The sequence below is a fragment of the Phaethon aethereus genome (assembly GCF_964289735.1).
Source record: "Phaethon aethereus genome assembly, chromosome: 1".
In the NCBI taxonomy this organism is placed as follows: domain Eukaryota; kingdom Metazoa; phylum Chordata; class Aves; order Phaethontiformes; family Phaethontidae; genus Phaethon; species Phaethon aethereus.
Window position 1 is genome coordinate 52506648 of NC_138575.1, and position 21307 is coordinate 52527954.

At 38.5% G+C, this 21307-nt stretch overlaps 1 protein-coding gene across 1 annotated transcript in view; it reads right to left on the reverse strand.

The window, feature by feature from the left end:
- Nucleotides 1-671: 671 nt before the first annotated feature.
- Nucleotides 672-21307, reverse strand: part of FGD6 (FYVE, RhoGEF and PH domain containing 6) — a gene marked incomplete at its 5' end in the record, with an annotated part of 70264 nt that continues 49628 nt past the window's right edge. Inside the window, 12 exons of the mRNA XM_082007108.1 lie at nt 672-1341; nt 4083-4231; nt 6615-6743; nt 7469-7596; nt 9749-9851; nt 10694-10840; nt 11351-11453; nt 16565-16644; nt 17817-17900; nt 19590-19658; nt 20162-20233; nt 20347-20405. Of these exons, the coding sequence (XP_081863234.1) occupies nt 1305-1341; nt 4083-4231; nt 6615-6743; nt 7469-7596; nt 9749-9851; nt 10694-10840; nt 11351-11453; nt 16565-16644; nt 17817-17900; nt 19590-19658; nt 20162-20233; nt 20347-20405 (1160 nt within the window). The 3' untranslated portion in view covers nt 672-1304. The remainder of the gene's footprint in view (nt 1342-4082; nt 4232-6614; nt 6744-7468; nt 7597-9748; nt 9852-10693; nt 10841-11350; nt 11454-16564; nt 16645-17816; nt 17901-19589; nt 19659-20161; nt 20234-20346; nt 20406-21307) is intronic.

The following is a 21307-nucleotide window of genomic DNA, read 5'->3' on the forward strand; positions in this document are numbered from 1 at the left end:
GCTACATATGCATCACATTTGACATAAAAATGGCTTCCTTGCATGTGTTTTTCATAGTTCTAGTTCCATTTATGCTATTACAGTGTTGAAAAAAATTTCAAAAGTTAAATAGAATAAATGCACCAGAATCATCAGTAACTATTTCCTAATGAGGTATACTGACAATTTTCGTAAAGAAAAAAACCCCGAACACCTAAAACTGAATTGTGTTTTAAAGTGTCGAACAGAACAAATCGTAGTGTAAACAAAAGAATGGTATACATTTCAATGCCATGTGCACTAAAAAAGCTGGGTTTTCTTGGTATGGCAATTCCAGTTTAAACATAATATTTAAATATACAATAGTTGAAAATTTTGGGAGACAGGGGTGCATATATTTGTTTAACGTTCTTTGAACAACAGTTTATACAGTGTTTCATACTGCATACAGAACTCATTTGACACAAAGTTTTGAAACAAATAAGATATTTCATCTTTTCCCTGTATATTAAAAATGTACTTTTTACTCTGCTTTAAATTACTACTGGAAACATAAAAGAAAGTATATCCTGCCACTGTTTGAAGATAACTCATTTAGTCTCTTTGGCATCTATAGTACTGTAAAAGCTCTAGTGCCTTATCTCTGTAATTGCAAAGTCTGTTTTAAAATATTTTTCCTTTTTCTCTTTTTTAATAATTGAACTGTACTTTGTAGCTGCTTCTGTGATACAGAATTTGTTGTACAGTTTTGATGTACTGGTATGAAAGATTTCAACTGCTATTCAAGAAAGGAGCAGCAATATTGTATAACTTCTCATAAAGGAGTTTACATAGCCAACAAAGATCCAAAACCTTTGAAATTCCTATTCTGATCTGTTCTTGCTAAATTGCAAAGTGAGAATCAGCAACTCAAGACCTATCCACAAATCATGAGGAACTGTACAATTGCAACAGATGTTTCATTTCATTCTGTTTTGTTTTTAAGAAAAAGCACAAATTCTAGGAATATGTTGACAAACCACTTGCCATTCTGAAGACATGGGCACTTTGGACCTCAATGCAGACCTCACAAATAATTCTGACCATTAAAGTAAACACTGGAATTTAATAAATAACACATTTTGTAGCAACACAGAAATACACACAATTCTTAAAAAAAAAAATTACCTTACACTAAAAATGCAACAACTCCTAATCCTGACAAATATACAATTTTGTGTAGATTGAGACGGCAGGATTCCGCTTCTTTGAACAGCTGCTGTACTCTGTTTTACCACCATCCTCGGACATTTTCCTTTACACTTGCAGACACAATGCTGATGCAGCTATAATACAGTGCCTTCTTGAAAAGCTTCTATCCACCTATTAGAAAATGAAACACTGTTAGGAAGTTGCTGGTAAAAGTACAAATCACACTGCTGTGACTAGCTACAGGTTCACAAAAGAAGTAAAACCATACTTCCATTACCAGTTGGTCTGTTAGTGCAAATGCCAGAAATCTATCCAGTGAGTCCAAACATACAAAGCTTGCTAGAGGCGTATTAGGTATCAGTACAAGGCCAGATGATAGAAACTTTTTTCCATACCTGTTCCATACTGAAGTTACATGCATAAAGAACAAGTGAAGCCAGGGAATCAAATGCTCAAAAAGTAGGAAATGCCAAGGTTCTGCCAACTTTAACAACATGATCGCATACCTTTTAAAAAAGCAAAACGATACTCCCTTCTCTTATTTCACTGCAAACATGACCTGGGATGAATTGGGACACTACAAGAACTGAGGTGGCCATCTGCATAACCCATGCACTCTGCTTCTGCAGCTGGTACAAGGGCATTAGCGAAGGTCTAGTGGGGCTCAGGGAGGAAGCCACAGGGCACATGGGCTGGGGTGGAGGAACGGTGCCGTCGCATGGTGACAGAACTTCCCTGTATTCACACACGCAATATGTGCTTCTACTGAAACACATATTGACATATACCCTGCACATTGTACCTGTGAAAATACAAGTACATGTAAAGGGGGGGAAGTCCCAAACAGCTGATCCGAGGTGTCTGAAACTGAAAATTCAAAGTTGATATTCAGATACTTTTACCCCCTACAGCTGTGATTTCTGTTTCTACTTGATTATGAGAATAAACATCCTCACTTTCTCAAGGATGCTGCAAAAATTAATGTTTCTGAAGCACTCTGATGGTACACTGATAGGTACAGTAAAAAAGGGAATAATTCTGTCTTCTGATTGAGGACTGAACTGTATGCATTTAAAAGTCAGGGGGCCCACACACAGATGATTTATTTTTCCTGAGTGAAAATCTTGCAAGAACTGAATGAGACAAAGACTGTAAAATTGTCTTTATCATGGAAATTCAAACCTGTCTTAGTATTCACACCTTATCTAAATGTTGGTCACAGATGTTGGCTCTTCCTTGCCCTGAGTGTTTAATTTTGTGCATGTTCTTTGAATTCAAGCTTTTGGTATGAACATATTAAGCACGCAGAAGTGCTCATGCCTGTCTGCACACACAAGTCAAACTTTTATCACCTACTCTTTAGGGCTTACTGTATTTTCTACTGCCATATATTCATTAAATAGAACTAAAATGGAATACCAATAAAACAAATTCATAGATAGCTTATGCACTGAACATAGTACTGGACTAAGAAATTTAAAAGCTCATCAAAAAGTAAACATCTCTTAAAATTTATTACTGCACTTAACAAATACATCAGGTATTTCTTTAGCCCTAACAGGGGAAAAAAGTAGTATCCACTGATGCAAACAGGTCAACAGCATGTTCTTTGTTTTTTCTTTTAATGCTATCAAAGCAGTATAAATTCTGGAGGTTCAGCATAAATCTCCTAAGGATATTAAATACTTGGAGAGAGCTTGCAATTTAAGGTACTTAATGTTATTCCTATCTATTCTAGTAAAATAGAGTGTGTCCGATTTCAAGTTTTCCTACTGATGACAAAAGCCATTGTCTGAATAGGAAAACATAGCTATTGAATGCCTTGGATTTTTTAGTTTTGTTTTATATAGTACAAATGAGGACACAGTGGAAACAAGAGAATAGTATCTTAATTAACAAGGAAAGATTTGTGTGCATCTGCAAGACAAAATACCCCCCAAAATCAAATAAAGATGTCCAGATTTTGTTTGTAGAGAAGTGTCATTAAGCATGTTCTCAGCTGTTCAAAATTTTCAGTTGTCGTGGGAACTTTATTTTTTAGAATATCCCTAGTTTGCACAAATCTATACCTGCAGCTATTGCAATTCTTAAGGATTAATAATGGAATAGTTAGCACATTAAATCTATTTTATTAATGTAAAATTAATTTGTGAAGAGTTCAGTGAAACCAGTCAGATAAGCTAGGCACCTAGGCAAGATAACTTAAATGTATTGCTTCCATGCTCATTTCATTTACTCCATGATTCATATAGCAAATGTTTTCTACTGATTAATGACCAAGCTTCTAGGTTATTTTATATAAAAACACACACAATACATAAATTGATAAATATGACTCCAAACTCAGATGCATCAGGAGGACCTGAAATGAAACAGCTTGTGTGAGTGTTCTTTAAATTCAAACTTTTGGTCTGAACATATTAAGCGTGCCTAGGTGCTCGTGCACACCTGCACACATACTTCAAACTCCCGTCCCTTACTTTTTAGGGTTTGCTTTATTTTTCACTGCCATATATTCCTTAAAAATAACTAAAATTTACAGTTGGAAATAAAAAAGGGACACATAACTCTTAAAACATGTTTTCTGGATTTCTCCAAAGGTAACATTCAATTTTCACTTGAGCAGATCAGGGATAGATGAATGGGCTAGGAAAAAGAAAGATTTCTTATTTTATCTTAGACTTTTCCATTCTCTTACATTCACTCTGTTGCAGAGGACAGTCTGCTTCTTCATTTAAAGCATTTCAAAAGTCCTAATGAAACCAGGACCTTGTGTTTAAGGAATTTAAAAGTTTTATTTACATATTATATAATATGCATCTTTTGTATGTTGCTTAATCTGCAAATATTAACAGTCATGACTTCTGAAATATTTTCTAGAAAAAAGTAACAGAAATCAAATAGTTTCTTACTTTTGAGCTGAATGGGGATCATCTGCTTTGAATATGTAAAATAAAGTGTTTTTGTGCAGTAAATGGAACACTCTAGACTCTGAGTTTTCATCTTTTACTTCACTGACTGTGAATCCAAGTAAAGGCTGGCTCTCTAATGCTGCCACATCCTATTTTACGGGGAAAAAAGCAAACAAGACAAAATTAGAGCTTGTAGGACATACTAAGGAATGCATTTAGACTTTACTCATGCACCATACCATTGCAACAGCTCATACAACAAATAACTTGTTACAAGTAGTCATGCACAAAATGCCGCTTTTTATAGTCTCCATGCATGAATCGGGGGACAGGAAATAACAAAACCTCATAGCCTTCAACATTGCTGTTCCTCTTTTTATTACCCTGATAACATCTACCTTGTCTTTCACTGTATAGTCTCATCGTTCTGCCTGGTAAAGACTTCTTATGTCAAAAGGCTGACTACCACCTTGGCAGCAGACCAAGGGTCCATCTAGCCCAGTGCTCTCTCCAACAATCGTAGCAGTGAGTTTTCGTGTCTTAAAAGTGATATGGGATGTCTTAGCCGCACCGAGTACGCTAAAAGGTGGAGCTATGCATGTAACCTATGTTCTCAAGCACTGGAGTCACACTCCGAATACTTTTGATGGCTAAACTTATTTTGCTTTCTGTTGCTGAAAATTAACAGGATAGGGAAAAAAAGTTGCTGAGTGTTCACAAGTGGTTGGCTAGGAAAAAGTAGCAAGAGAAGCTATACCTTTTAATCTTCTCTTCAACTAATTTCAAGACCTGTCTAAAAAGGCAACCTTCTCCCTCATTCATCTTAATTAATTCCTTTTTTTATACTCTTGTCTTTTAATTAATAAATACAGTGCACAGCATTTTTGGAAGGGAAAAAAAAAAACGTATTTTCATCCTGTGCAAGTTCCAAAACAGCGTTTTGTAACTAGGTAGGATCCCGCAATGCTTCTGGATAGAAAAAATAATTTAAAAAAATATACATAAACACACACATCAGATGAAGACTGTGGTAATTGCCTCTACATTGAAACAAGAGTATCCTCTGAAAGCAGCATTTCTTGATATTGGAAAACAGTGGAGTAAAGCTTAGCAATCTGTTTTATTATCTTAGGTCTTTGTACCACTAATAAAGTGGTCTTTTTACCACTGTGTGTGTATCACTTGGAACTAATGTAAGTAGCTTAAGTGGGTTTTCCTGGCTAAGGCCACACTGGACCTTCTCTTGAGACTCTCTAAACAATGTCTCCCGCAATGGCTCATCAAGATGAAAAATAAGGACAGATATTTCTTGGTTTAAAGAAAATACAAAAAAGTTAATTTTGTGATTGCAACCTGCAAACTCAAGCTACGACGGAAGGCTGATATCTCAGCAGAGACCAAGTAAGAGAAAATTTAAGGGGACTGTTACAGACTAATATGCCTTTCTTTACAGTTGCCAAAGTCTCCTTTTCCAGAAGGAAATGCAGAAATGCTCTAAAATATTTTTTAAGTATTTGCAAAAGTAATTGTTTTGTACATAACTACTTAATATATTTTTAGAACTACTTGGTTTTTTTACTATGGCCAATGCTGTGGTGGAAATAACATCACAGGTTCTGGACATAATTCTGAAGGTTCTAAAATAAAGGTTGGCACTACAGCAGGAACAATCCAGGTACAAATCTGAGCACAGATCAGGCAATAACTAGAGTGGGGGTGGCACGGGAGTGAAGAAGGGCAATTCTTTATACGGTCAGGGTAGGTTGGGCCTTACATTTTGAAAGTGAGGGACAGCAATACCTTTAAACAGATGCTTTGGATATTTTGCTCTTGAAAGCTATTAGCAAACTATAACATATAATATAAAAAAGTGAAAACCAAGATCTTCCAGTGCTATAGCACATCCATATATGTTGCAAAACATTGTAAGCTGCAGTAAAGCTATATCCTCAGCACATGCTGGCATGTGCAGAGCTTATATATACTCGTTACAGATTATTCCACACCACAATAGGACAACACATTCTAAATAAAAAAGCAAATGCCATTAGGTAAGAATCATTTCTTTTTTTCTACTGCAGCACTGTATATTAAATAATAACCCCAGGCTGAAGACAACAGTTTGAGGAGAAGTAAAGAGATTTAGTTTGTTCATTTTCCAAGCATTCAAAATACCTTCTGGAACTGCAGAACAAGATACTTCAAGATGCTTTTATAATGTGGGCTTTGCCACTAGTCCAGTGTGATGCATCCAAACAGATCCCCACGTATTCAGCTGACTCAGAACATACCTACAACTGTGCACTGGTGTGCAGTGCAGAGATACTCAAAGCTAGGTCTGGAATCAGAAACAGCGTAGCTGTATCAGCTTATTATGGTACCAAGCTCACTGTGCCTTTTCAAAATACTAAAATGCAATCAGATCAATTACTGGAAGGTGATCTAATTTTATAGCTTGTTTCTAGATCATAAACAACTTTGTTACAAAGACAGTATAATTGGATATTTGATTTCTAATATGTAGTCTCTTACCTCACTAGCAGCATATGTGTATAGCACCTTATTTTTTATAACAAACCATAGGTGTTTCCACGGTTTCTTACTGCCCTTAGATCTGTGTAGGTAGCCACTCATTGTAGAGTCTTCTGTATTTGCTGAAACCTGAAAAAAAAACCAAACCAACAAACAAACCCCAAGAGTATGTATGTATCTGTCCAGGTTTTTGCAGTACAGCTTTTTTAAAAAACAGATCTCCAGAGCCCTGTCCTGTCAAAGGCTCAAATTCTTACCTGATCTCAAGTTAATGTTGCTAATTAACTCAGATGGCTGAAAGAAAAACAATTTTGTCTGCCATCATCTACCTGGTCTGGAAGGGAGGCTTCTGCAGTCACTAAAGGTTGGAACTTAAATTGGACCCAATAGGACAAGAGAGGGCTGAAACACTGAGGACCCCATACAGCTGGAGAACACACATGCCTATGTAAGAAGAAAAATTACTCCCTCCCATTCCCAAGACCTCCAGTGTAGGTAGGCAGAGTTTAGCTCTGCCTTTTCTAATGATAAACCAAGAGCTGAGTTCATGTAGGACTCTTCTCATTGACTGTTGGTGCAGCAGTAGATCACAATCCCTTGAAACACAGGGAAGCGAGAAAGAAATTACCATTCCAACTCTATGAATCACAGTCTCACAGATGTTTATGCAGTTATACACTGCTTCATAGTTCAGGCCCCTGCCTATATAAAACTGAGGCCCAAACCACTGTTACAGGTGAATTTTGACTTTTGATTCTAGAGAAGATGGCTAAAATATGGAATTATTTTTTTCATTGTTAATACTCATGATATAATACCAACAAGGCATTATTTTTTACCAACAAAGCACTTACTTCTTTGAGGGCTGCAGGAATTTTTTTCTGCTTTCTTCCAGAGGGAATACTATGTAACACTGTAGACAAGGCACTTGATGGAGATTTATGGTTGACAGGGGATCCGCTCTTAGGAGTGCACTGGTTATCTAAAATGCATATGATTAATATATTGCTTTCATGTCACAGATGACTAAGCACAGCAAATGATTCTTGGACTTTTTTTTCCTTAAAAACAGCTGACATTTTTATTCTGATTACACTGTTTCAGTAGTAACACCTAATCACATTAAATTCAGTGTTGAATTAACTTTTCAGTGTTATAATCAATAGCATGAGTTAAAATCCCACAAATCACAATCAGACTAAAAAAACCACAAGAAATTTAAAACAAAACAGATTAATCTTGTTTGTTTTCAAAGCCTGTTTTCGTGATGTTGAACTACCTTTGCCCATAAGCAGGATGAAAATTAAGTCTTAAAACCCACACTAAATTTTTAGACCTGTCCTCCCCAGTTCAGTCTGTGCTTTACCTCTGTTCCCCAACTCTGTCCTTCAATTCTATACATCTGTTATCTTCTCAGCTTTTTTCAGTATGGATGCTGTAGAGCTGCTCTTCCAGCATCATGCCATCGCACGCACACTTCTGGAGATTCCCATCTCCAAAGAACACGCTGTCTTTCTCCACTGCCACAGGCAGTTCCTTCATCTCTCTTGGAAGACTTCTGCAACACTTCACTCACTCCCTTAAATCCCCTTTTTCTAGCAACACCCACCACTATTTTCCAGCCTGGCCTGGAAAGAGTAGGGCTGCCCCAAGCTTCATTAACTCCTCTTCTAGAGTTGTCCCTGAACATGATGAAGCTCTGAAATAATGAGCAGAGCAGGAGAGTAATTGGATTGCCAGCTGTACCACATCTGCTCTGCAGTTCTTTTCACAGCTAAAAGCACCTGTAATTGCCTGCAGCACAGCAGCCTCTAGTGCCCAGTGCAGAGACCTGCAGGTGGTCCAGGCAATCCATCTCTCCCATCACGTCGAGGGCTGTCAATGCTGCTTTCTACATCCCCGTAGCAAATGCCCCTCCAAGCATGCTGGAAGCCATAGTTTGATTATTTTGCTGAGGCATCACAGATTTCCTGATACCCTAGAGAGCTTGTGTTGAACTGGAGCCTCTGCCAGAGGGAAGGGCAGCAAACTGCTTCAGTCCCTGCGTATGGCTCATTTGTGTATTTTGTACTAGGGTCTTTGAGAGAGGAAGAATTCAGAGCAAGTCTTGTGAGATGGGACCAGATTCCCACCTCAGTGAGAGGTGCCCCCATTGATTTTTACATTCATTTCTGGGTAATGATATGAAGCTCGTTCAAAGAGATGGATTTAGTTCCCTCAGGATGAGAAGAAAACTGACCCTGGACCTCCTCTCTAAGCAAATGTTATTACCGTCATGCATCAGTAGTACCACGTTATCTAAAAGTGTTTCAATGAAAATAGCTCTAGTGGTGGTGTTTTACATTGAAATCCAGTGGGCGGCAGGCAACCATTAAGAGTTTGCCCTCAGAACTGAGGTGCAGGTATGCCAACTTCTTGAATTCCAGATGAGCCAAGGCTTGAGGCTGAAGAGACTCAGCTTCAGTAAGATGATGGCCTATGTCTTTATAGAATCCCAGAACTTCAGCTATCTCAGCAGCTAAGGCATACAAGCTACAGAGAGTAGAAGCCCACATGAACCCACTGGGAGGACATGATAAGCTGCAAGGACTTTAACGTACACTTGCATCCTGTGATTAATGAAAAGCAATGTAACATTAGTTATCTCAAAAAGAAAGCAGCATAAGCTACATGTCACTATCACAGGGCAAATGTATGCAAGTTTCTGGAAGGAATTCTGCAAATTCATTTCCTAACTTACTCCACAGAAACTTTTTCGGGCTCTTACAACCTCAGATGCCTTTAGACTGGATATAAGGAAAAATTTCTTCACCAAAAGGGTTGTCAAGCACTGGAACAGGCTGCCCAGGGGAATGGTTGAGTCACCATCCCTGGAGGTGTTTTAAATACCAGGTGTAGACGTGGTGCTTAGGGACATGGTTTAGTGGTGGACTTGGCAGTGCTGCGTTAACAGTGGTACTTGATGATCTTAAAGGTCTTTTCCAACCTAATTGATTCTATGATTCTATGCCTAACGCTTTTCAGGCACTAGCAGAATTAGGCACTTGAACCCAGTAGTAAAGATGAGGCATGGACATACCATATTAGTAAGGTGCACAAAAATGAGAGAGACAGTTTATGCAGATTTTCTTTACCTTGTTTCTGTAGCTCCCTGAAGCAATGATCACATACTCTTGCTAGCTGGTTTTTCATATAGTCTAAACCATGTTTATTTGATGAACAAGCTTGACAGACAATCTGGAAACAGATAAAAGCATTATTGTACATGATGTGCACCTGTAAATCACCAAATGCTCAAAGACGTTCACTTCAGTTCTGTTAATCCCATAACAGAGCCTGAAATAGGCACTATTTTACATTGAAAATGGTTTAAGACCTTGGCTTTTCCTTATGTCCTTATGTTCGACATACTGCTCTTTCCTCCTCTAAATGATAAAAATTTAAATATAAAAAAAAAAAATCACTGAATTACACCAGTCAGTAAGTTAACGATAATAATCCATGAAAAGTAGTATAAGCCTACTGTGTTACTGAACTGTTTAAATCATAAGCTTTTAAAGAAATAACTAAAAATAGTCATTGCTCTCTTGACAATTTCTCCACAACACAGATGTCTCAACTGCATTGAATTCTGTACTCTCACTTGATTAAAATAAGAAAAATAAAGGTTTATTAGATATACCTTTCATAAGTGTTAAATATAAAATAAGTTTGGTACTAACTTAAAAACAAAATCATTATTTATCTTATGAAAATGAGTGAGGAAGATATTCCTCTCATTTCAGCTAACATTCTTTGTTTGCACTACGTAATTACAGAAGCAGAAGACAACTGTAAATAGTACTCCAAAATACAAAATAAGAAACATGTAACGGGTTAAAAGGTTGGACACAGGTTTGTCATAACACCTTAATCCAAAAATATAAACAAACCACCCAACATGTTTTTAATCCATATAACTGTGTCATATTACAGTGTTCTCTTAAAAGAGTTGGTTAGGTGCAATCAGGCTGCATTTGTGTTTGTCACACAAGGAACCTGAATGACTAACTGAACAGGTAATCACGAAATCGCCCAACCTTTCCGCATGCCCTGCAGTGATGCCTTCTCCATGTCAATGTGAATTCACTTGTACAGATCATACACATAGTGGCTCTAGTATCAGGGATCCAGATCGGAGCCTTTGATCCCAGCGGACTATCTTCTTCCTGTTTCTCTGGATCTGCCTGAGAGACCACAGGCAGAATACTATTACATTCAGTGATAAGAAATAATGTTAGTATTTATCAGTGATTATAGGTTAACTAATTATGTTGGAAAGCCTTCTCTGATAAATTGTCATGGTCTTAAATGTTATCTGTTATTTCATCAGTGGCCATTATAATGCAAGCCTGAAGACAGAGCTGAGTTTAATCAGTTCAAAACAGCTGTGTGACTTTCAAGCTTCACCAGCCTATTTATATCAATTGCTGCTATACTTTTAAATCTTTTAATTTCATCTTTCTGTTCACAAGATTACAGAGAGAATTGAGAAAGCTGGTTTGGGTTTTTGGGAAGGAAATAATTTTAAATTTATGAAGTAGATAACATTATGAAATATTCTGTTCTATCATCTGTTCACTTATTTACCATCCTGTTTTATTATTCGTCATGGAATGCTTCTTGTTTCTCTAAACACCTGCAAAGAAACTTTATATTCAAGAAGGGAACAAATCAACAATAATGGTGTGACATACCTCTTCAAGACTTTTGCTAGGATTAAATGTGATTCTCTTTTTCGTATATTCTTCAATTGACTTGGAGATAGCTTCTAGCCACTCATCTCTTTCTGTAGCAGAACTGTTGTAGTAAAGAAAAAAATCATTTTATTATTATTAACATTTAAAACTAAGAAGCAAGTGTTGATTAGAATTCCATTAGCTTTATTACACATTGACTTTGACTTAACTCTCTTGCAATTTCAGTCTCCAGTTCCTACTGAAACAGGCATTATTTTTTCAGCTGCCTGCATTGTGTCAGTTATTCGTGTTGATTAATACTGAAAAGATTTCTGTGTCTGTTGTTATAATGTGGGTTCCTTCCCTCCCTTTCCTCCTTCCAAAACAGCCTGTGATCGTTTCAAGGCTTATGTCACTGCTTCCCCCTTCCCCCCCGGACCCTTGAATAGCTTGAGTAACACTGGTGTAAATGGTGCTCCACAGAACAAAGGCATGGGACCTCCCTCTTGAGAGGGACTCTGAAATTTCAGCAAGCCTTTCCCCCTTCCCTTCCTTGTGTCTCAGGCTGCAGTTTGTAATACCCAACCCTGTGAAACCCTGAGCTTCTGTCAAAAAATGTGCTCTCTCTTCCCCAGCCTTGTGCTCCTGACTGTTTGCTCCTACCAGGTCATGCTGCTTTGAAATAATTTTTTTTTTCCAATTTTTTCCATTGGATTAGCTAACCCAAAGAGCTAAACAGATGAGCTTACTGTGTCTCTTTATCCCACAGCTGGCGGATCACTAATCAAGTGCAAGGAATGCATTAGGCTGCAGTGGCACGGCACAGGGAGCAGGGAGAACAAGAAGTGCCTGCCACAGCGGGAGCCTGCGGCTATACCAGGTTACGTGCAGTGCCAAAGCACCTCCTCGGGCCGCGGGCACACCACTACTTTCATATAACATAAATCCATGCTGCTGCCACAGCAAAGAGCAGCCTACTATGCTTCCTCTCAGCCACTAGGTCTTATTTTCTCCCTTGTGCTAGGACACACACGGCTCCGCCATGGGCTGTAAGGGCACCACGCTGGACTGGGAAACAAATCCGTATTAAAGCCAGCCATCCACCTGCCCTTCCTCCGGATCAGTTTACTGACTGGGTTCATCATGCAGCTGAACAACTACTTGTGCCAGCACCATGGAGGGTGCTCTGAGGAAGGAAAAATCAGTTTTGTGGCAGAGGAACAGCTAGACTGCTTTTTAAGATGCCATGCTAGCTTAAAAAGGGGTTCTCAATGTCAAACCGGTATCAACAGCCAACATTTTTTTTTATTCTCCACTTCTGAAATAGTATCCAAAAAATTAATTTTTTTTAAACCAAGGAATTGAACATGATGAGTATATAAAAAGGCAAGTTAGGGAAGAGGAAGCAACGAGTTACATAAATTAGGTGTGCAACACCAATTATTGTTTAATGGCTTTTGTGGGTGAATTTGGAAGCTTTGATCATCTTTGAACCGTTAAGGAAAATACTTCAAGCCTGAGTTTTGAACTGGATGAAACTGAGTATTACACAGAATCAAGAGAGGACAAATCTGGTAAGCTAAACATGGGGGAAGCCTGTGAGGCACAAGGGGAAAAAAAAATTATCTAGTGCACACAACAGCAATATCAGAAGAAAAGGAGAGGAAATAAGATACAAGCAAGGGCAAAGCAATATATTATCGTCTGTCCCAGTATCTCACACTCTGAGTGGAACATTTTGTTCAGTTTATTTACCTTTGCTTCCTCATCCGGTAAGAGCAACTGGTCTGCATTAGCTATGTAACATTCCTAACTCTGATCAACTCCTTTGGCTTTTTCAAAATCTCATTACATTTAATTGAGTTCCTAAAACTATATTAAATAATTAAATTTAAAGTTGGCACTGTTTTTGGAGATTAAGCCTCCCTTGGTAATGTGGGGGATTGCTACAGATGGGGCTGCTTGCACAATGAGCTACATGGCTTATGCCCTCGTGTTTGGCTAGGGAGCTCACACTTGGTAGGCTTGCTAGTGCTAGCCTTTAGACTTGTTTACAATCCTTCAGAATTTAAGAGCAAAGGGGATGCCATGGGCAACTGAATTGATTAATGGCTTGCTGCAGCAAAAGAGGCAGCGTTTCTTCTGCTGTCACTCCCAGCCTCCCCCACAGTCGCACAGCCCTACCGCTTCCCTCACTGCAGGTCCAGTATTTGTTGCATCCTTCCAAAAGTCATTTTGTTTACTAAAATTGCAGCGTTAAGATTCATAAATTTTTTTTTGTTTATTTATTTATCTAAGATTAAACAAAACACTAGAAAACTTAAAAGGACTGCAGAGAGCCCCAGCAACTGTTATTGCTGGCACACGTCTGTGCTAGGACCACCCATTGCAGCTCCCCAACAGAGTAAGCAGCTCGGTGGTCCCAGGAGGGCTCGCAGACCTACATCCCTGTTGTTTCCAGGATCAGAGCCTTAGGGCACCTCTCCCAGCTGAGCTAGTCTTGCATGAGCTATCCCAATGTTAAGGGAAGCAATGCAGCTGTGTCTGCCTGGGGTGGCTCTTCGCTAGCCTTGTTGAGGGGGACGGGGCCAGCTGGCCTCAGACCACGTCAGGCTGGCACGACTATTGTTTTCAGGACCAAAGCTTTACTTCTGTACAGTGCTGTATCGTGCAGATGTGCTAACTCGTTTCTCTGATTAAGAGATTTCTAGTACAATCCCGCACTGTACCACGTAAAACAATACACATTCCTACAGATAGCCCAGGAAAACTGAAACCTCGACCAGGGCTAGATAAAGTAGAATACTATCACAGCTAGTAAAACTAAACATGGAGTGACAAAGACTCTTGTCTAGGCATTAATCTATACTTCTGTTATTAACTGCTTGCTTTTTACTACTAGCAATTTTTCACCAGCTTAATTGCCCCCCATCCCCGCCTCTGACCGCAGGATCATTTCAGAATCTCTTTGGTGTACAGCCAAATAATGCTTGGTATTTGAAAAAACACAGAAGTGAAATTTGTCTCTAATGTCTGTAAGATTAATTTGAACAGTTTCGTAATTGAGATTTTTACCACATAGGAGCCAAGAAACTGTTAGAATGAGGTATCATCAAAAGGAAGATGCAGTCTGTATTGACAAGACACTGATTCTCTTCACATCCAGGATATTTATCACTAGGAACAATATAATTAATTGGGAAAAAATTAAAAAACAAGCACCTGTTGCTGGTAATTTTTTACTTTTTTCCCTTCTACACCACAACAGACCTAGGTCTCGCTTACAGACAGATAACAAGCTGAAAACCATCATTTACACCTGGGGCCCCCAGCACCTCCTTCATCCCCAGCAAATGCAACCTCTCTCTGTCACTGTTGTGTAACTTAGGGCTCTTGCACACATGTAGCTTCCAGCAAGTATAAAAATAACAGAGCTGAACGCTCTGCAAAGATGCAAGGTCAACAACACTTAAAAAGAAAGAACAAATCAGAGCAGCTTTAGCTGGTAATGTGAGGGTAATTCCAGTAATTTCAAGGTCAAGACAAAAGAACGTCACAAACTCTGCCCAGTTTGATGAGAATGTGTTTTTTATATATATATATAAAAAAAAAAAATAGGGGTTTTCCCCTATGGACCAGCATGTATTTCACAGGAGTTGCTTTTTTAATCTACCACTTAATCAGTTCTTCGAAAAGACAAGTCTATCCTGTTTTGTAGAAAATAGGTAGGTCATATTTCAAAATTATAAACTTTTCACAAGTTCCATTGATATTTTACAGTTTTTTAAAATGACTGAATTAAAAGTGAAATGCTGTTTCAAGTCAAACAGTGATAAATCCACATTGCCTACTGCAATCCCATAAATGTCTTCACGTATCTGTGCGACACCTAGTCACCAAGGCACCTAAGAAGCACTGACCTGCTCATATTATACTGGAGCATACCTTAAATTGTGAAATGCATCTTTTTTTTCCCAATATGCAAAAGAACCATACGAAACATTTAAATTTTTTGAAAAAATACAAAACCACTCAAGTCTGTTATAAATAACTACCGCTCAGACAATTGAGCTACTTTGACAAGGTTAACCTTGGTTTACCCCTCAGCTAGAGATACTGCTATCTTTGTACAGACATCCTCATGTCAGTATTTACAAGGTCACACAAAAAGCAGCAGTCTGCCCTTGCTCAGCTTTGCTTAACAAAAGAGAAAACATGTCTGTCTTCATTGGTATCAGCACTGTCACAAATGTCAGAACGTATAAAACTCCAACTCAAACACAGTAAAAACAACAATCCACAAAACCAGGACTTTGCTAAAGGCATCTTGGTGAAGGCAGACCAGAGCTGCTCTGGTTTACTGCTCATGTATCCTTTTGCTGCTACATGGAAAATTTCGTTTTCTGGTAAAGACAAGCACCATTCCAGTAATTCCTGCCATTTCCATAATTTCAGGTTCACTGAGATCCTGTTATTTTAGCTAGAAGACCAGACCAGGATGATTCCTTCCAATTTATATAAGTTACCAATAATAATATCAAAATGTATTGTCATGCTTCATATCTGTCCTGTTAATGCACTGACAGAGCATATAGGTAACTTTGTAAGCACAAAAAAAGTACTGAAAAGCAAAGCCTAAAATTAATTGAAGTGAAACAATTTTAATTCTTTTTCCTCTCAAGGAAAGGCAGTGAGGGGATAACATTTCAATTTACTTAAAGTTTCTGAAGGTGTAGCTAAGTTGAAAAGGAGGAACCAAGAAAGTTTTATTCACTCTAATTAACAGTTAACTCTCTTGAGGACAGCAGAATGCCTACCAGCTGCAGCCTTTAGCCCAAATTGCTCAAATACCAGCCACATTTACCATAGCTTTTGTGCTTCTATCCATCACTTTACAATGGGCAGCCTTCCTTACAAGTCAGGGTGAACTGTATTAGAGACTACAAATTCATATGATATCCGTGCTTACTACATGTGGCCAGGCTTCCTTTCTGCCAGCTCATTTTATAAATAAACTTACATTTTCAAATTCAGATTTTGAATGTGAACAAAAGCAAACTGGAACAAAGCCTACCTTTTTCTCAGAGACCCATCTGTCATTCCCTCTAGTCTACAATTACTCTAGCCAAGGGTAACTTTTCATTACGTAAGTGGAAAATAAGCTATAAAAAGCTTATGTGGCCTGTTTGAAATCACATGGTCTTTAAATCATTATTCATTTGTAAGACTTACCTTGCTGAAAGAATGAAGGATCTCTCTACGCTTTCAATGTTCAGTTCATTCTGATATGCTTCCTGGGTTGGCTTTTTAACCTTCAGTCAAGAGAGAAAACTTTACATTGAAACTGAAATGGTACTTTTATAGTTGCTTTAGTTTTACTTACTGTAAAATCTCTTACATTTTTATTGCAGAGGGGGTACATTGGAAAGAAAAATCTTGGAAGTAGGAGATCATACACCAGTCCAGAGGGCCCAGCTACACTAGGATTACATGCAGCCCATCATTTTATTTCACCGTGGCCCCACACCAGCCCTGGAGATGTACAGGGGAATGAAGCTCACGAGCTGTCGGGCACCTCCCACTGTGCTTTGACATGCCCAGGCCCATTCCTCTCCAAGTACCTCCTGCAACTGGGCAAAAAAAAGGCACTCCTGCTGCTGCAGCAAGACAAGATGTAGCCTACTGGTGTACCCCAGGGTGGGCATCTGCCCCATAGCCCAAGGGCTGGATCACCCTGCTGATCCTTCTGAGCTACCAAGTTTTAAAGGAGGTTTAGAAGTTAAGAGTGGTTTTTGAGGCACCACGAGACATCTGCCGGCAGAAGAGGTTTTGCAGCTCTGCCTGCAAAAGCTTGGACCTGGGCGCCAGATCTGCACTGCAGCTGGACCTGGTGCTTTTCTCTGACAGGACCAGAGACAAGTTACTTGATTTCCGAGCCGATGGTTTGTTGTTCCCACTAACTGTCATGTCAGAGACTGTCTCAACATATGGCCTGCATGTCCCTTATCACTACCCAGAGGGGCTCAGGGCTTAACTTTGATGCTTTTCACAAAGGCTCAGAAACAAAACCCGTATCTTCCCTCAGAGTTAGCAGATCTCTATAAACCATGGAGATTTGATCCACCAGAAGCTGGCAGAGATGCCTAATCTCTGGGTGTGGGCAATAAAAAGCACTAACAAGGCAATAGTGAGGCAGTCTAAACAAAATACAATACAAAAAATAAGTAGGCAGACTATTTCAGAGCGGGGCAATACTGCATGAAATGCAGGCAAGATGATCCCGTGGCAACAGAGTTTTTCAGGGAAACAGCGCAATCCCACAGATCATATTATGCAAGAAACATTAAACCTGTAGGATTCCTCTGTAGCATAAGCATCTTCAGTATCTATTTCCAACAATAAACAAACACAGCTGGGTTTTGAAAATTTGAAGGCCTGAGTTTAAATAGATTTGGAAGAAGAATCATTTTAACGAGTGACTCACCTTCATTCCAGCCAACGACAGCATGTTGTTGAGTTTATACATCCCTGACTGAACTGGAGTAGTATACAACAGGGCGTCATTGAACTGTAATATAGAAGGAATGCTTTTTAATGACTAAAGACTATTTAGAGATGTGTAATTTCAGATGCATTTTACTGGAAGTATAGAACTCATACAGCACTGAGATCAACTGTCCCGAAGGACATCTTCTACTTCCTATTATTGCACTTAGAACCCAAGAAACATTTTCATGTATGAATTTAGATAACAATAGGTGCCTATTTATATCCTCCTTGTGTAAATATACATTTGGCACATGAGTAAACAGTGCACGGATGTCAAAGAACAAGCTGTCAAAAAGGACAAAAAAGTTTCTTGTGCACACAGCTATATTGCATAACAAACTGCTTTAAAAAGATATTAGAATTAACCATTCAAACAAAGAAAAACATTCCAGAAACTCAGAGATAGCAGAACTAAGATCAGCAATTTATAAGGACAAACTTATCCATATGTACTATGTGAATTTTAGCAGTTTAAATGTGCATCTACTGTTTATTTCCTGTTCTACTACACTTGGCTTCATTCAGTGCACTTACTAAACAACTATTAAGGTTATATTTTTTTTATTTTCTGTGTTGTTCAATACAGAGATCCAAACTTCATTTACTGCACATAAACACGGATCAGAAAACTGAACTGTCTCATAAATTTTTGCTATGAGGTTCTTCGCAAAATAACCAAATGTTTCATGAGCCTTAATAAATCTTCACAACACGATCAATGGAAAAAAATCACTGCTTAAGTGTCTAAAGGTATAAACACTAGCTTGCACATTTTTAAATCTAAAAAAAAAAACCCCAAAAAAACCCAAACCCCAACCCCAAACCAAAAACCACCCCAAAAAAACAACACAAAGAAAATCCAAGCCAAAGCCACTCAAATTAGCAACATCTGAGCAATATCTGATTTGGGAAGTCCAGCTGAGATAGCACCAGACTTTTGAGACTATTATTTTAACTGATATCATTTACAGTTATCTCAGTGCTTTATATGTTACAAAGTCATGTCCAGAGAATAACACAGGCACTTGTCAGCTTAGAATACATACTCCACCACTGCCTAGAGAAGTATTTATTCCTACTACAGTAACTAGAAGACAGATTTCAGCCGGGACTGTGGACCAGCAATGCCATAAATTATATACATGGCAACAGTTGTTTTACTATCTAAATAAAAGAGATAAACAAAAGGTTCAAGTGGAAACAGAAACTTCAGAGATGCGCAAACAAAACAAAACAGCAGCAGAGGCAGGAAGAGAATCCAGCACTTGACTTCCAGCCCAGTGCCCTGCTCAGGATGCAGGGCTTGTGCAAGGGATGGAGGAGGAAGGAGAGGAGGAGGAAGAAGGGAGGGAGGGCTGCAATAGCAGCAAGCAGCAGCAGCAGAGTTGTAGGTTTTAAGATCTGCTACGGCTAAGTGGGATGGAGTAAAACTGTTTTTGTGTTTGCGCTACCACAGGTAACGTCTCCTCATAACAGTGCTTGAATTTTAAATGAGCATTGTTCAAAACAGTACATTTCAGTGAGAAATGGTTTTCTATTAAAATTAGTGCACATGCAACAGATGATCTCTCTAAGTTAGAGCTGAGCAAGTAGAACAGCAACAACCAGTAATTTTTTTCCACTACCTGAAGTTATCAGTTATTTATGTTTGCGGTGGAACATTTCAACCACTTAAAATTACACTAGTGTTAGGCACACAGCATCTTACCAGAAAAAACATTCGTGGCTGCATGACCTTCCGAGATAGCTTCATCAGTGTTCCCTCTTTCAGAAAGACCTAGCAAATTAAAACAAGCAATTCAAAACCTAGCTTTTCAGGGCATAAGTCATACAAATGATCTGACTTTTTCATTATTATTATTATTATTATTACTACTACTACTACACTAAAAGTACTGCAGAAGTTTTGGGATTCAAAGTTCCCTTTCTGATAAAGGCTGTTCATCCTTAGGTTTCCCTAAGAGTGAGCGTGAATGGCTGCATTATGGTTTTCCACCCTGCACTTGAAACCATGACAAATACAAGGTTAAGCTTGAGGAAAAAAACCTGCCTGCAAGATCTGGCAAGGAGTCATATTCTAAAAATGGTAAGTCTTCATGAGATAAATGTCTGAAAAAAAACATGCATATGGAGAGGCAGTATTCACTAGACTGTTAGAACCGGCTAATTAAGCGATGGACCGTTTTTCTTCTCTGTATATGTCAGCTTCAGTACTTCACTTGCGTATGACCTGTGCTGCACTTTTACTGCAATCTGCTAAATGCCATCTGGAGGACCTACCCTTCCTGGCTGTACAATCTCATGGTGTCCATTTAAACTGTACTGAATCTGCATGAGTTTCTGAAAGTTATCCTACAGGGAGAAAAAGCAAAAGGTAAGTAATTGCCCTTGCATCCTTGTTTTTGTTTTTTTTTTCTAAAGAAAAAAAGCTTTAATCAAACAGCTTCCTAAGTCAAAATACTTACTCCCTGCTTCATGATGTCATTGGCATGGTTTGCAACTTCTATGACAACAGCTAGAGCATCTGAAGAATGAAGAAATTATGCTTTTGTTATACAGGCTAGTTAGCATTGGTATTAGGTAAAGCACAGGTACAATATTGCCCTTCCACGTCATGCCAAGATTCAAGGACCTTTCTGTGCAGTCACTGCATTCAGGAGCACTTCCCATAGGTCCCAGAGTCTTTGCATCACGGTTTACTAAGTGTGCCCTAGCAAGTCATTGCTTCAACCAACAGTGTCAATCATTTCTTACAGCTAATCAAAACAGTGCACAAGCAAAAATAAATTCTAGCTTGTCACACAAAGAGTTACTTTAATTTCAATGTTTCTACTTACAGCAGAAAAGTTATCAACATTTTAACTGAGACTACGTAGAGATTAAGTTTCTTCCATTTTATACAACTGACTCCAGTACCAGTCATGGAAGACTACCTAGAAAAATTATCCAAATCTCTGAGATTTCTTTCTTCTGCCTTTAGTTTTGCTGCACCTCAAGATAACAGTATAAATGTCAAACTTTTAATACCAGAAGGAAAAAAACAAAAATCTCTGAAAGAGAAGAGTTACCAAAGACGAGGGATTTTATTAAGTACTGATATTTAATAACTAGCAACTCAACTGTAATATATGCCACAGTGTAACTGCAAAAAGGGGTTACATAAAAGTATTATGTAAATTACAGAACAGTGAGTGTATATGAGACAGAACCCATCCAAGGTTCTTATCCAAAAACCTGTAATTTACTTAAGTAAAAGAAAAAGACACATTTAATTGAAAGCTAGAACAACTGCTCTGATAAGATGTAGTCTCTAAAGCATTTAGCACCTTCTGAGTAATTGAAGCACAGTCAGGCACACCAAATAAATGAACTACATTTGCTTAGAAGTCCACAGAGAAGCCTACCAACCAGGTAAAACCAATGCCT